Genomic DNA, 17,250 nt, shown 5'->3' with positions numbered 1-17,250 from the left:
ATCTCAGATCTACACAATTCCTGCTGCGGGTTTCTTTTCTATTATTCTTGGATATTCTGTTATTTCAATTTTATGAGGACACTTTTTATTCATCAGTCCGGACTCCGTAATTTAGTTTGTTATGCAAATTCCATTTTTCTTTCAAGTTCTTTCCAGTAGTTTTATTCAAACATTTTGGCTGGCATTCTAGCCAGAAAATGGTTCTCTGGCAGCATGCATCTGTTTAAAATGCTAAGGCTGCTTTCTCATCCAGAGATAATTCATCTTTATTCTTTGCCTTTGTGTTCTTATCACTCACACGCTCCACTTTTGCAGGGGTCGGTACTCCTCAAATTTCTGCTTTAGATTTTATAATTCATTTTCCCTGCTTTGGTCAACCGGAAATTATAAAACACAGCAGGTGTTTTAAAATCCTTGTTCTCTTTTATGAAGGAGTGCATTATGGAGCCATCTCTCAGGTGAAAGGAAGCTGGACTTCAGCACTGTGTGACAGACACGCTGAGAGGCAGCAGGTGAGGATGGAGGAAGCCTGAAGCACATAGTGTGAGGGAAGCTGGGTTTGGAATATAGTACTGTCAGTCTTGAGAGATGAAGGGAAGTGGCATGCAGCCCAGAGTGAAAGAAGATCAGGACAAGAGAACAGTTGTATTTGGAGGGTCATGTGTGTTTCCTCTGCTGTGCTGAACCTGGAGTTAATCATCACTGTGTGTATGACTAACCCGAGGGTCAATACTAAGAGAGATTGCCATCACTGATCCAGAAGCCCAGGGAATCTATTCCATTCATTTCATACATCAGAACTTATTGGGTCTGATCTGTTGTTTTTCTTTCCTAAGATCCAGTGCCTAAAATGTAACTGTTTTTTTATTGTTTCCAGGGTACTTCTTTACAGTTAACCCATTAGGTTTTCAATGCACATGGATTTTCTCTGTAATTTGGTTCATGTCTACCTGAACAGGCTTAAGCAGTTACAGTCCCTGTGCTAGAGCTGTGGTTCAGTGACTGGGCTGCTGGGTAGACCCTAGCCAAAGCCATCCAACCTGAACAGGGTGTGGAAAACTGCTGGACAAAAAGTTACGGACAACACCATGAGGAATGGCTGGACCTCGCAGTTGGTTAAGACAGAATTAAATGAGAAACATCCAAAGCCCAGAAGTAATTGAACTGGCGTATTAGTGCCCCTTAGGGGCACTGAGTCTTGCAAGACTAATAGCACCCAGATAACCTTAGAAATAACCACATAAAATAGATTTATGATCATCTCACTAATTTTGCCTTCATGCAACAGGTGCTAGAAAGTCTTGTAATCCATGTTGGACCTTGCCAGTACTACACAGGGCATTTATTTGTTTGTGTTTTAGTTTGAATTAGAGGCACAGTTCAGAGGAGAGCCTCCTGATCATTCCCATTGACTGGGCCATTACATACAGTGAGAATGAACTGATCAGGCTCCAGGAGGCTCTCTGGCTTCTAATGGGAACTCAGTTTGTGCATCCAGGCTGTATCTAGCCGATTGCAAAACCCACTGAAATGCTGGAGAAAGGGTAGTGTTGTCATGCTAAATATAAGTACTGTGGATGTTGGGTCCACAGCACAGACTGATTTGCTGTGCGGGTGGATTGTGCTTTTTGCTCATGGAGACTTACCAACATATTCAACTTCACATGCTCGTGGGAGAGCCCGTTCATCTGTACTGCACTTGGAAAGCTCTATTACCTACCAGTAGGTGTAACTTTCCGTATAGACCAGTGTCTCCTCAACAGTGTGAGTTGCATCTATTGTTTTGCTTGTTAGATGCCTGATATCTGATATCTGGCATACAATTAAATGTAAGGCTACAGTGCTCACATAATCTGTGAATTCTTACTGTTCCATATTTTTCCTAAAGTTATTTAAGTTTTTCTCTGTCAACACACCCACTTGGTAACAAAAGAATTCACTGATATTTTACCCTGTGTGAAAATTCAGTCTCTAACCTCATGCATTTCACCAAAAAAACCTTTGTTAGATATAGATATCTTCAGAAAGAAATGTTAAGGATCTCACAGCCCTAGCCTGCTGTTTCTAACAGCTGTAGAAATGACTGCTGAGTAGTGATCCAAAGCATCTGTTGAACCTAGGAAAAAGGTTATAAAATGATGGGTTTTGAGAATTTCTGAACTTGTTGAAAAAATAAAAGAGAAATATTCTTACCATTGTTACCACCATACAAGCATATACCTACCTTTCTGTAAGACAGGTTTGCATTATAAAACGCTACTATTAGTGGCACAAAGTCCTCATCAAAATAATACGCCAAATATTATTGTTGCCTTTTCCTGTATTTGAAAAAAAGATTGAATTTATATTTTTTACAAAGTTTGTTGGTAGTCTTCTCCTGAAAAACAACTTTTGAAGCTTTCTGTTCATGTTTGTTGGGTTTTTTTAAGAATCTTTAAAAAACACTATGAAGGAAAATTTCAGCAGTTTCTAGGAAGAAACTTTATAACTGTTAAAACTTAATTACGTTTAAATACTTCATGTCAAGTTATTCCAGAAGTTGCAATCAAATATTATATTTTATTTTCCAGAAACGTCAAAATTACTGTAACATCTTTTGATAGACTTATATTATGCTGTGGTTCTTCTGGACATTTCAACGACAGTTCAGTGATAAGCTAAAATGCCAAAGATACTTTTAACTGTAAAGACAGAAATATTTTACCCTCTGTGATGCTTATGTTAATTTTTGGGGTTTAGTTGAGAACAATTATGTCAATTTTCAACTTTTTAAGCTAAAAATATGTATCACATTTATTGAGTGAGGATTTTATTGTTATCTGCAAAGGGTTGACTTACCATGGATTCAGATCTAGGGCTTGGGAGCTAAAGGATGAAACCATTGAGTATTCTGTGAAAAATCAGAAAGTCTTTGGGCTGAGTCTTCTGCTGTAGATAGAAAGAACTGTCTGTGCATTGTTTGAAGCATGGCGTAGTGCACGTATTTTTGGTGTCAAGCAATGGTGTTAATTAGGCAAGGCTAAAATAAGTGAAGTTAGTGCACAATTAAATAAGCAAAATAGATAAGAATTATAACCTATTCTTACAGTTTTTCTATCTTAGATATATAAATGCTCATCAATGATGATTTTAATCCAAAGCGGCAACTTCTTACCCAATTTTAAGCAAAATAATTTGCTTTTTCTGCAATTATATTTTCCATCTATAAAATGCAGATATACAGACATACTTTATTCAAAATTACATTTCTCAAAATATTTTTGCAGATTGAGTTTTCAACTCATCATTTTATCAGTATTACTTACTGCTATCTTGTGTAGTAATGACGATTTTTTCATTATGTTGTCATAGCCAAAGCCATTAACGTGATCACTATTTTATATCTTTACTTTTTATGCAGGAGTAACTACTATGAATATATATTACAATTTACATTCACTGTCTCAAAGCCTTGTATAAGAAAGTGGATTGACATTTCAGAACGTTACTCTAACAGAAAGTGGGATTATTATGCATATTTTATAGCTGGAAAACTGGGACCTCAAGGTTGTCAAGATAAATCTAGTTGAGGTGAATCACCATCTTAACCAATGTACACTTGATTGCATAGGTACCACACAGCAGAACTGGGCCTGAAACTCAGACTTTATATCTCAAATAGAAGTATTAGGGCTTACTAAAATGTATAACTTGCAGATATTCATTAAATAACAAAGAGTTTAATAAACAATTGCTTCAAAATGGTTAGATGGATCTTTATTTTTTTGTGAACAGCTAAGGCTCAGATTAATGCAGCTTTTCCATTATGGTTTTAATATTTTAGTACTCACTTCTAGAGCATTTAGCATATTTTCACTGTGCTGATTAGAATCTGTGGTAGATGATAATTACGCTGGTTTTATCATTCAAACTCTTGAAATAGATTTTTAAATATTTAAGTGGCTTGCACTAGATTTCCGTTTCTCCAAGGGTTTAGAAGTCTGCTTATATTATGTCCTTTTGTCATGTTCTTTGTAAACGCTAAATTAATTCAAAATAAGTAGATTCCCAGTTTAAAAAAAATGCCTAAACAAAACATCTTTTTTTTTTTCATAGGAGGAAGAACTAAGGAAAAGTGGAGAAGCCAAATATGCACACTTGAGTGATGAGCTTCACGTATTAATTGAAGTCTTTGCTCCACCTGGGGAGGCGTATTCTCGTATGAGTCATGCCTTGGAAGAAATAAAAAAATTCCTCGTTCCTGTAAGTGTTTTACAACATCCTTCTGTGGCTGGTTGTCGTTGTGCTGCATTGAATGTGTGCCTTCTTTAAAGCACCTGTAGCTGAAGGGGAAAAAAAATATTCATTTTTCATTCTTTCATCTCAGGGAGATGCCAAACAGGCCATTAATTGTCACAGTTGTTCCCCTGATATGTCATCTGCATGTTTTATTATTTCTATTTGGCATTGTGTTTTGCTTTCCTTTCTTGATTTTTGGAGGGAAGAATGGATTACTTTTTTTCTGGCTGCAGATATTAGTTGTTAGCATGTGAGTACACTTTAAATATTTTTTTTTAATATTTAACTCTGTACAAACATTTTTGTATATGTAACGATTTATGTAAGTATCTTGCTAATGAAGTTAATGACCTTTTTGTGGAGTGAACAGCATGGAGTAAAACATTCCATTTGTGTTAAGGTATCTTGTCATGGCGCTGACCAGTTCAGCAATCCTCCATCAGCCAGGAGAGCACACAAACAAATTCTAAAGCTGGAAACCTTTTCAGTTTGATTTATACCAAACACAAAATTTTCTGAAATATTTCCTTTTTTGTCTACTGCTTTCCCAGCAAATTCTCTGAAATTTATTTTTCCACCTTTACACAATATCCTGTTATATTTTCATACTTAAAATTAATCCTAGAATTTAACTATATGCATATTAAATGCTAAGTAAAAGTTGCTTTGTGTAGTACTAGAATTACATCAGTTACTGTCTGAGGTCTGTCCTGAGACTATATAGCACTCAAAAAACGTTCAGACATTGTATTCCTTAAAAAAAGTATAATGGAAGCTTGTTTTTATTTATGATTAGAAGAAAAATGAAGTTTTATAAGTGTTCATATCTCTCAACAATTATGAAAGGATTTAAAGGATGCCTTTTTTATAAGTAATGTGAAGCTAAATTAAGAGGAGTTCAGGTGAGGCATACATGTATTTGTGTGGCAGAACTTCAGTGTTTCATTTGGTGGAGGTTTCTTGATGGGGAAAAGGAGAATACATTACAAGTACAGTATTTAAGTACAATATTTAACATACTCAGATTTTTTAAAGCAACTAAACATATTTTTAAGTATACAAAATAAGTAACTTAAAATTGTTAAAAATAATCAGCCAAGTTATTGTTTTAAATAATATTTCTTGACGCCAAGTGAATATCCCTAAGTTAGCTACATTTTAGACAAGTTGACTATATTTCTGATTCTCCTTTTCCGTCCCCTTGTTATGCTTCTAGTTTGGGAACACTGGTAATAAAATACTATTTGAAATTCTAGGAAATAACTGTGAGACAAGAATATGTTTTTTTCATTATTTCTGACTCAGTGTGGAACATACAGTGTGAAAGACAAATTAGGTCAGTGTCATAATGCTGGCAACATAACATGGAATGACATTTTGGCTGCTAGTTAATGGTGAATATCTGCCAAGCTATGACACCGAAAGAAAATGTGTAGTTAAGTAGCACGTTCTTGAAAAGTCTGGAGTGCTTTGCTAAAAATGGTAACAGGGTCAATGGGACAGTCTCTGTCCTTTGGATGACCTTTTATCCAGTTGTTCTTGACTTTGCCAACTTTAATTTGTTGCTGAAAGAGGCTCCTGTTTAAAGTTCTCTTTGTATGTCCTCTTCATTCTGTAAAAGAGCTCCTGCACTGTAGCATGATGTCGTGGTGCTTGTTCTCATTACTTTGCCCCATGGATTTTTAACATCTGTTAAAGATTCTGTCTGGCCTGAGAAAATCTATTCTGGGTGAATCAGGGAGACAGCAGTGTGTGATGAGGTGTGTTAAAATTTGTGACGTGTTGCTGTTGTAAATATTCAGCAACTGCACAAGCATATATTGCTTGTGACAAATTATTTATTGATAAGGATTATATGTCTTATCTAGCACAGGTATAATAGCTACATTGGAGGAAATATAAAAACAGGTTGTTACAAGATTTTGAACTTGGTTGGCAGTGGCAATAATCACTCCAAACAGGTAATGATTGGAGTTTGCAATTTGTTAGTTTTATCCCCTCTGCTTCATTTCAGATTTACAGCGGTTTACAAAGCAATTATTAACTGGCTGGTTGCAACATGTTTTGAGGGGTTTACACGTAAAAAGCTTGCACTGGTTGATTTCCTTTTCGTTCCCTATTTACAGCTTCTCTTGAACTTGTTTTGTTGTTTATAAAACCTAATTTATTGCAGCAGTGAATACTAGAATTGCATGACAGGGGTGAAAGCAGTAGAATCTAATGGTTTTATTTATACCAAATCAAGGATGCAAGAAACTATTCAAATGAGTTTTCACATTAGTTATGAATTTTGTGAATTTTAAATGAAATAGTGCCCTCAGAAATAATACTGATTGTGTCAGTAAGATGGAAGAATGTTTTTATACTTTATCTGGAAGTTTTAATGAGACTGAATTTTACCATAAATGCCTAATAAATGTAGTAATAGAAAATAAACAAATGTAGAATAGGACTGAGGGGAAAAAACCTGAACATTTATTAACTGAAGCAAAGTTTTCATAAGCAAGTACTTTGGATTTAAATATGATTACTTAATTTTCACCTTCGGTCTTGCCCACTAATAGTATTAAAATTATGGCTAATGAAGATTTCACCTCCAAGATGGAGGTAGAAACAGTACTGCTATTTACAGCAGCCATTTCACATGTTAATACGTTTCAAAGCTGCAAGCAGCTTGGCCTCAGGTGCTGCATGTGGATTCCTCCAAGAGGTATTTCAGTGAATGGTTGCACCACCTGTGTCTGCAGCCTTCAGTATTTCACTGACTGACACACTTTTCAACCCAAACTGCTTTGTTTACCATCGGCTGCTTCCAGGGTGGTGAGACACTGGCAGAGGTTGTCCAGAGAAGTTGTGGAGGTTCCATTCTTAGGAGGAGGATGTGTGTTTTGCAGATTCACCTCTGTGACCAAGACAGAGTCCATAAAATTCATAGGTATCTGGCTGCTGCCAAGTCCTTCTGACACCAGATTACTAGGGAGCAAGGTCTGGGTGAGGAACCTAAGGCTGATGTTATGTCTCAGTGCCTCTGAGTGGGATGCAGGTCAGTGAACAAGAAATAGAGATGGCCAATATGGGGAGAAAACTTCTTAGAAACTTTTCACGCTCAGCTGGTTTTAAAAGGTTCATAGCTATTAGATGCTGTGAAAGTTTCTTCGCCATTAATGAGTAATGAAATGCTACATCATTCTTATAAAATACATCATCCTGATTTACATCCAAACTTACAAATGTATTTTCTGAACAAACTATTATATTTCCATATCCAAAGGGACTATACTGTCTGTAGGAGTTTTGTGCTTCCTGAAACATGCAGGATCTTTTTGTGACAGCCATTTTTATCCCTTGACACAGAGCATTTCTATTTGATGTGGTTAGCATTCCTTGAGGAGGGAGGCAGATACTGATCATTCATTTTATGTGTGAGTGTTCTGTAATAGAGAGCTGTTACATAGAGGGCAGATTGCAGCTGCGGTGACACGATGTCTTTGAAAAGATTGTTTACAACTGTGTGGTCAGATGATCAGAGATTGATCCAATTACCACGCTAAGAGCTGCTGTTCAAATCATTTACATGCATTTTCCTGGCCACTTGTATCTGCTTTCAATTGAGGTGTAATGGCACCACTTAAGGGCTGGGAATAAACACACGGTCATTCAACACACTCCAGTTGAATGACGATTGTTCATTATCATCTGCCTGTATATCCCAGTATTTCTGAGGGTGTTGATCAGATCAGATTCCTTGGTTAGGAATTAGTGCAATGAGGCAGCAGGTGAATGCAGGTTTTTATGTTGTTGATGTGAATTGAGGCTAGAGTGTCCTCCAGACTTGTAGATCCTTAAAACTCTTATTGAGTAGCTAATTTCAGTCCCTTTATCTCACCTTGCTCCACACCTTTGATTAAAATAATTTTTACCAGTCATTTAAGAAGTATAAACATTCTCACTGAACCAGCTTCCAGCAGCAGTTCTTCAATCTTTCTGAAGGAAAATTACTGAGCAAAATAGAGCCTTTCAGGGAAATAAAAAGTTACTAATTTCATACTGGATGTTATTCATATGAGATGTATGAAAAAAATGGGATTTAGGAGGAATCAATAACAAACTTTGATACCTGTTTGTAGTAGTGGAAACAGTTAAATAATCTTATTGTTTAATACCTTGAAGGTCTTTTTCTAGCTAATGTTTTGAAAGAAATTGTATTGCTTCAAAGACAGATTTGCTGCATATGTAGTAACTCATATATGCTGCAGACCAAAGTTACCCATGATCTGTTATGCCATGTTGTGCTGACTATATTGTAGTATATACAGCATACAGTAACACAGTTTTGGCTTGTTTATAACAACTATATGTAGGCATCACAGAATTTTTAGATTTGGAAGGGACCTTAAAGATCATTGAGTTCCAACACCTGTGCATGGGCAGGGACACCTTGCACTAGAACAGGCTGCTCAGAGCCCCATCCAGCCTGCCCTTGAATGCCTCCAGGGATCCCTGAATTTAAATCAAGACCTATATAGATATATAGAATGGATATGGAATGGAATACTTTGGTTGGCCAATTTTGCCATCTATCTAGTCCACTGCTCCCTACAGGGGTGTTGTGGATACAGCTCTTCTACTCCTTTAGCATCCAGACTGTCTTGCCTTATACCCTGTGGTAGATTTTTCTTCTCTTCCTTGAGCTTGTCAAATGCTTTTTTTTGAACTTTAGTTAAGTTTTTGGCCTCAGAAAAGCATCAGCGGGATTAGTTTGACAGTTCAATTATGAAATGTGTGTAAGACAAAGCCAATAAATCCCAAAGCCTGCTTCTCTTACTAGTTTTAAAGCAGCTGCTTACACTTTATGAGTGCCCTCATCTTCATACATGATTAAAAGTAATGGATAGTCTTAGATCAGTCCTCACTCTTACATTGCTATGAATTTGTTTCTTTTCTAAGCCCCCATCTTTTCATGTGCAGAAGCCGAAGTAGCTCTCATTACCCATGTGACATACGTCTGATTACCCTTCCCACCTCTTTCTGTGTTTTTCTTAGCTTGCTCCTTTTGTTGTTGTTTTTGGGATGGGGTGGCCATGACTTCACACAGTAGCCTCATCTCATTAGTCAAGCAGCAGTACACTAATTAAATGGATCTTCTGTTATTTTATGGTTTAGTGACAGCTTTTTCCTAGTACTATCTACCATTCTCCCCACTTGCACTGATTTGATGTTTTCTGAATGGAATTTGTAAAGAAAATCCAGGGCATCTTTCTCAAATGATAATAAATAACTGAAAGCTGTTTACTTGTGCTATTTTCACATTTATCAATATTTAAGTTTAATTATTTTCATGTGCATTATTTTGCATTTATCAACATTCATTTTTTTTCCTGCCAATTGGGTTTCTAATAATTGAGTGTAATGAGATAATTCAGCAAGTCTTTTTAGTAACCTTTAGATTTTATCACCCTGAATAACTTTAAAGGAAATGCTGTCACTTCACTATTCAGATGGTTTTATGTAATTTCTAAATATGATGAGCAAACCAGATTTTTTAAATGACTCAATAATCTCTTCCTCTCAGAAAACAGAAAATTATAAAAACAGTCCAGCTATTAATATTCTTTCTCCTAAACAGAGAATTATTCATAAACAAGGCTCTCTTTCTTAGTTTTTGACAACTTCTGGTGTGCCTGATGAGAGGTTTGGTCTCCATCAGTGGAGATCTTTGAAAATGGATGTTATGTTTCTCTGTGCCATGCCATACAACATAAACCTGTTCAGAAATTACCTGTGTGAAAGACAAAGGTACGTTCTTTCATATAATGTTTTTCCTACAAGACCAATGGCAACAGCCTGAATGCATTCAGTATATGCAAACATGGGAAGGTTTCAGTAAGTAAAGGATAGATATTTGTATATATTCTTGATGTTTTGAAAGGTTTAAAGTGTCCTAATGGCAACAAATAGTATGACAAAACTTCATTGCCATTTGAGATTTCTAAAAGAAATATTAAGTTCAAATATCAAGTTGAAAAGAAAAGACTGTTGGCTCACTATGAAAAGAGCTTTCTGCAGAAAAACACTAACTTTAGTTTAATATTAGTTCAGCCTCAGTGATGAAGGGATGGGAAGAACTCGTAAACCAAACTGCGTAAAAATGAAGAAAAAGTGTAGAAGACAAATTAATAGCATTTAATATTCTAAAATAAAAAAATCCATATTTAATTGAATTGTTGTGAAGGAATTATGTGGCCAGCAATGCAGTGATAATACAAATGAGTTCAGGGAATATTAAAAATAAAAGGAATCCTATCAAATATCTAGACTTCAATCTCTGGAGATGGTAACTTTATCAATAAAATTAATGATGCAGAGAAAGCGGAATGTTTCCATAAGTATCAGTTGTGCAGCTGGAAAAACACAGGATGATGTAGTTGCATCTTACTGAAATGCTGCAGTACAATAATGCTCATTTTAAGAAAATCTGATTAGAAAAAAGTCAGGAAACTGGAGAAGCGACCATAGTCTGCTGGGCTGGAAGCAGTTCTGTGAGCAGCAGACCTAATGAAGGCTCTTTTCTAATGATTTCATGTCTTGTGTTTGGATTTTTGGTGGGCAAGTAAGGGGTGTGTTCTCTGGCTGAAACTTGCATGTATTCCAGACATTCACAACTTCATGCATTTGTGAGGTTTTTGGTTGACCTTACGTGGGCATTTGCTTTTCATTAAAGGCACTAGCAGTATCTTTCCTCACCCTTCGCGATGAGCACTTTCATGAGATTGTTTTACTGCTGGAGTCAAAAGTTAATTGCTCTATAATGACAAGCAGTGGAATAAAAACGTGGCCAGTGAAAGAAAAAGTTATGGTAGCAGCATGAGTGTGTCATGATTGTGCTGTGACTAGCCTGACACCAGTCCCTCACTGAATAGTTACAACTTATTAAAAAATTAAGAAGGGACTCTAACCACTGCTTTAATGTTTTATGGCTTGATAAAAAGAAATTTGTCAACAAATCTGATTTCATATTCAATGAGAAAGTGTGTTGGTAAGATTGTGTTAGTGACACCTGATAGTCCTGTAAAATCCATCACTTTTATGATGTGACAGGGCTTAAAGCTTCTTAATGAGAAAGATTCCCTAAATAGGTGTGTCTGTAGCAATTTTCTTAAGGAATTGATGTGTGAAATGTCTCTGCCTGTCAAACCTGATTTGTGTGTCCAATTTTAAAGATGAAGATTTGTGTGTTGGTATTAGAATACTTAATTTCAGCATATTCCTCTCTCAACACAACAGTTTCCTTTGGTTGAGACTTAAAGAGGGGCCCAGGTGGTGCAATGCTTAGACTCTGTACGAAGTCTAGAGCCATTAAGCAGCTGAAGAAACTTCTTATGTGAGAACAGTGCCTTTAAGTGCGTCCCTAGCCATCAGCCCACTTATGGTAACATGCAAAAAATGCTGCAAATTACGATGTATCTTATGTCCTGCCCCCCTGCTAGGTTTAGACACTTGGGAAACATCAGGATGAGAGACATGCTTTCAGATAAAGTAAGCGTGAAACAAGAGAAAGATTTTAATGAGAGAAATCATTCTCTGGAGTTGCCCGTAGTCTGTTGACTACAAAGGGGAACTGTTGGTGACTCAAATTACAACAAAATAAACTCTCATAAGTGCATCAGCCTTTTTAAAAAATAAAGTCTATATGAAGCATAATCTTTCTGAAGATTCACATGATGACACTACAGCCTACTGATGAGTTTTGTTCAGAGCTGGCTGAAGACTTTATGGAGAAAGAGGAGTGAGACATCCTGGTATCCAAAGCTACAAATGGGAGTCATTTGGGAATGATGGGACACAATCTCACTAGTGAACAGACACAGGAGCTCATTCTGAGGAAGGCTGAGGATGGATGCATAAGTTGACAAAAGCATGCTCAAAAAGAAATATGTCACTATTTCCTAATTGATTGGCTAGAGGACAATTGCTCTACCTACTTGCTTGCTGATTTCTCTCAGCTGTTTGAAAACTCTTTGATGCATCAGTCCATTTTTATACTTTTTACTAACTAAACATGGAAAAAAAAAAAGAGGAACTATCCCCATTAGACATGCTAGAACAAGATTTGTGTCTCTTGGACACTAACTCAACTTCAGCATAATTTTCTAGACTTGCAGTCAGTAACAGCTTGGTTACAGCACTGTTGAAAATCAGAGATTTCAGCACCAGACAGTAAGAAGTGAGAAGTATTTGGACACAGGCAGTGTGACAAGCTGGGCAGGATCTGGGGTTGTTTCTGATTAAGGTACAGACTTAGGTTTCTGTTTATAATGGATACTTACCACAGAGTTAGCCTGAGCAGGACAGTAAAGAAGGATTTGGAAAAAATAGGAAGTCCTCATTTTGCAGAGTGTTTTGATTGTTTCTTCATGATTTTAAACTGTGTTAAAATTCAGAAGTGAAATACTAAATAGTAGTTGACACTGGGCTGTTAATTAGGCTCTAAGATTAAGGTTAAATGAATATAGGCGTATACTGTCCAGGAATAATCAGTGGGACAACTGGCAGGCAAACACAGACGGGATATTTTCCAAGCAGTGAGGGCTTGAAAAGGTCATGGAGAACTTTGCAAAGAAAAAACAAAAAACAAACAAAAACTGAGTGACAACTTATAGCTAGCTGCCCATTGTTTTCATTATTTGCTTTACATAACTGTTACTTTCAAGGAAGTGAATAAGTAATGCTTTTTTCCAAAGACACTATTTCTTAGTTGTTTTAATCTAGTCACAAGTCCCTAGCCTGTAGGATCTCCTTAGGATTTCCCAACACAAGTGGGACTCCAAGGTAAAACAGACAGTCAAAAGCAATCAAGAGGTATAAAATAACATTAGTTACATCAGATTCTGGGAACCAGAGTGGTTATCTCAGAGGGGCTAAGAAAATCTCCTCAATGTCACAAAGGGTAATTGCATGTGTAACGTGGTGCTAAGTTACATGGTAAACAGCCATCACCACTGCCCAATCTTTAGCCTTAAACTGATGGGTTAAAAACCGGTGAAAGGAATCTGTGGTAAATTAAACAAACATTTTGCTCTGATTTTGATCAAAATTTCTTTTCTGCCTGTAAAGACATCAGAAAGATATATTGTTCCTTGAGTATTGGCTGGTCTGCACTTTTCTGTGTATCTTGCTTTGAAAAGCACTTAATGAATTCACGTCAGTCTAAAATGAACTGCATCCAGGGTTAGTAAGTTGCATACCAAGCTGAAAGCAGGTAGAGTTAAAATAGAGGTGATACAAAAGTCTGAATTTTTTTTGTGCAATGGGAAATCTGACAGTCTGCTTCACTACTGCGTTTTCAGTGTGGTGCAGTGAGCGATTCATGTCATAAAATAGTGTGAGTCCTTGATATACTATTGCATACCTGCATGAGAGTGTGGTTTTACCATCTTCCTCTGTCTCCCAAATGGTGTGAATATGTTGCAGTAAGTTCAAAGAGATCTCTCTTCTAATTTGGTTAATCAGTCTTCATTCAGAGCTCAACTTTTTCATGGTCATAAATCATGTTTTCTGCTGGAATACAGAGTCCCATTTTCCTTTGTAATGCAATCATGTATTTCAATATAACTTAAAAAAATAATTTATCCTGTGTCACATTTCAAACTAAACAACTGAGTCATGGCTTTATTATTTCAATGGCAAACAAAATCTGAATATATTTCATTTTCTTCCAAACTCTAGCCTGTTTTTATGTAAATTACTGTGTCTGGGCGCCATAGTCTGAGGCTATTTATACAGTATATCAATTAATTCTTGACTTTTACTTCATCCCTTTAATCGGTTCTTAGCTAGAAGTGATTTTATTCTGCCAAAGGGAACAGAAAGCATACATTGAGATGGTGCATTTTATTATATATTATTTTAGTGTATGTGTTCTGTTCCATGTAATGATATATATTGCTATACTTATTAGATAGCATATTGCTATCATATAGTATAGTCTATTATGAGATAATGTCAGTCTGTTAGATTTCATCCAGCTATCCTTACACTGCAGCCAACAGATTTCTTTGTGCATTCTGCTCTCTGCAGCCCTCACCAACTGCTTCCACAAGTGCTCTGCTACTGCCTGGCAAATATAGCAGGTGAAGAAAAGTACTGGAAGGAGCAGCTAAGGACTTCTATTTATAGAAAAATTAATCTTTCCAAACAGTCTGATCAGAGACTGATAATCAGGAAGGGAGGGAAGAATACCTCTGTGCTACTAAAGATGTAAATTTTCCTTCTATGCACAGGAGTAAAGTATTATGTGATGCACCTGAGCGGTTCTCTCTACTGGCATAAATTGACTGACATCCTGTCTCGAAGGGTGGCAAGGTTCTTGTGACTCACAAGTATTCCTAGGGAAAACAGAAGGATAGGAAAGAATGCATCTCTCCAATATCCTGTTTAGGTCATAAAAGCTTCTTGACTCTTCTAAGTAACTTCTGTACATCTTCTTTGGGCATGTATTGATCATGACAGGCATAATCTAGGCAGTTCTCTGTCTCCAGAACTTATGAAGAGGAAATCAAGGGAGAATTTTTAGGTTCATGGATTCTGAAACCAGGAAGTACAACTATTCCCTTTGAGGCCCAGTCCACACAGGTGGTAAAATTTCTTCTAAAAGCTGTACTAAATATGTTTCAGAAAGATAACAAAACTCAGTTCAAGTGCTTCAGATGATCTGGAGTTCATCCTCTTCCTGCTAAGCTTTAGTTAACCTTACTGGTAGAAAATTATGTATATTTCCAAGCTTGTGACTTTTTGCCCCTAAATTCACTCTCCAGTCAGTTATTTTTACACTTTCCACATAAAAGTACTTCCTCCTTTTTCCAGCTACCAGTTGTCCCTTTGGGTCTCCAAAGAGGGAGAGTGTCAAAGGAATCAGATGTTTCCTCAAAACAGTTCTTCAGTAAACAGAATAGTGTTGCTAAGCCTCATTTCATATGACTTTCTTTTAATCTTTTTTTTCCTATTTGACTGCTGTCTCATGTCATCTGTTGAATCCTGACCCTGTGGACAAAAGAGCCACATAGATTTGTGAAAATAATTTGGTATACACATTTTTATCATCCACAGTTTACAAAACAGTAAAAGCAAAAATAATATAATGGTTCGAGTAGTTATTAAGCATGTTTAATAGAGCTGAACCAAGACGTTATTTCTGTGTATGTTGCTTCCATTTTGATTTCTCTGTAGCAATAACAATAACAATTTCACAATACCAATTGATAAATCATTCAGTGTAATCCGTACTAATTCCACCTCAGATTTAACTCAAGACATTAACTGACAGAATGTTCCACATGGATGCTTGATCTGGAAATGGTCACATTCATCAGAAAGGGTCTCTTGTCGTATTCTATTAGGTGAAACTTTCTATCCACATCACATGGGATACCTAAAACATCAATTTTAATTGCAGATCCAGAACTGAGAGTTAAATGCCTCTCTGGTTTATGTAACAGTCTTTACAACTTCATCTAGAAACTTAGATCTGACTTACTTTTTGGAGTGGAGGAGAACTGAAGGGAGTAATCATGTTGTATTTCCAAATGCCTGTATGTTGCCCTTCATCATACTGATCACTCTCATTTCACTGATATGTTTGTTTCCATTATCAGTCACCTACCTTAAAAAATACTTGTCCAATCTTCTTACTATTATTTTTATGTTATTTTTTCTGAAGTAGGTATTTAACCTAAATAGCTTATTGCCCAGTGCTGCCTTTTTAATATCTGGCATTTGGGTTATGTGGGCAGTCTGCAGGATGCTCTTCAAGAGCTCCTAGCTTTCAGTAATTTTTGGCTGCAGACTCACATTCCCAGACAGGTATGTCAAGAACAACTCAAGTTTCAAATTTAATGTTCAAGTTTAAAATGTTGAATGAACATAGTATTCCTGATACAAAATTGCAGAAACCGTATAAAGAGCAATGTGTGTCTGGACATCAACTAGCTTTCAAGTTGATCCTACACTGTCTGTCAGGATAGTTTAACTGCTGATCTGCTCTACATTTAATTTAGACTGTTCTTTAAGCTATTATAACCTAGTTTCAATTGCAGTTTATGATACCTAATAGATATCCTCAAGATGAAGACAGTCTCATTATACATTTTTTTCTTCCTGTGTAGTAAGAGCAGAAGTTTAAAGAACATTTTGTTTTCTAGCACAGGTGAAGTGATCTGTAACGTGTCCACATATACTTCATCTGTTGCCTGAAGAAAGCTCTAACTTCTATTATCCAAGGGCCTGAATCTTCTCTTGTGAACATTGTCTTTGCAGCCAAATGCCGTCTTCCTGTTCTCTTCTTCCTTGCTAGACAGTGCTTAAAAAAAGGTGATAGTGAGGTTGAGATGCTGGAGAGGAGGGATGAGGTCCAGAGGGACCTGGACAGGCTTGAGAAGTGGGCTCATACAAACTGCATGAAGGTCAACAATGCCAAGCGCGAGGTTCTGCACCTGAGTCAGGGCAGTCCCAAACACAAATACAGGCTGAGTGGAGAATGAATTGAAAGCAGACCAGAGGAGAAGGACTTGGGGGTGTTGGTTGATGAGAAGCTCAACATGAGCCAGAAATGTGCGCTTGCAGCCCAGAAAGCCAACTGTGTCCTGGGCTGCATCAAAAGAAGCATGGGCAGCAGGTCAAGGGAGGGGATTCTCCCCCTTTACTTGGCTCTTGTGAGACCCCACCTGGAGTACTGTGTCCAACTCTGGAGCCCCCAGCATAAGAAGGACATGGAGCTCCTGGACATAATCCAGAGGAGGGCCACAAAGATGATCTGAGGGCTGGAGCACCTCTGCTGTAAGGACAGGCTGAGAGGGTTGGGGTTGTTCAGCCTGGAGATGAGAAGGCTCCAGGGAGACCTCATGGTATCCTTCCAGTACCTGAAGCGGACCTACAGGAAAGCAGGGGAGGGACTTTTTACAAGGGCTTGTAGTGAGA

General features: G+C 37.0%; 1 protein-coding gene across 1 annotated transcript in view; it reads left to right on the top strand.

Annotated features, from left to right (window-relative positions):
- The window catches only part of KHDRBS2 (KH domain containing, RNA binding, signal transduction associated 2), a 261,364-nt gene that overhangs the window by 88,326 nt on the left and 155,788 nt on the right, over window positions 1–17,250 (top strand). Inside the window, exon 4 of the mRNA XM_009999274.1 lies at window positions 4,096–4,242. Within this exon, the coding sequence (XP_009997576.1) occupies window positions 4,096–4,242 (147 nt within the window). The remainder of the gene's footprint in view (window positions 1–4,095; window positions 4,243–17,250) is intronic.

This window comes from Chaetura pelagica, unplaced genomic scaffold (genome assembly GCF_000747805.2).
Source record: "Chaetura pelagica isolate M959 unplaced genomic scaffold, ChaPel_1.0 scaffold90, whole genome shotgun sequence".
Classification (NCBI taxonomy): Eukaryota; Metazoa; Chordata; class Aves; order Apodiformes; family Apodidae; genus Chaetura; species Chaetura pelagica.
The sequence above is the reverse complement of the archived record's forward strand: the minus strand, read 5'-3'. Positions and strand labels throughout refer to the sequence as shown.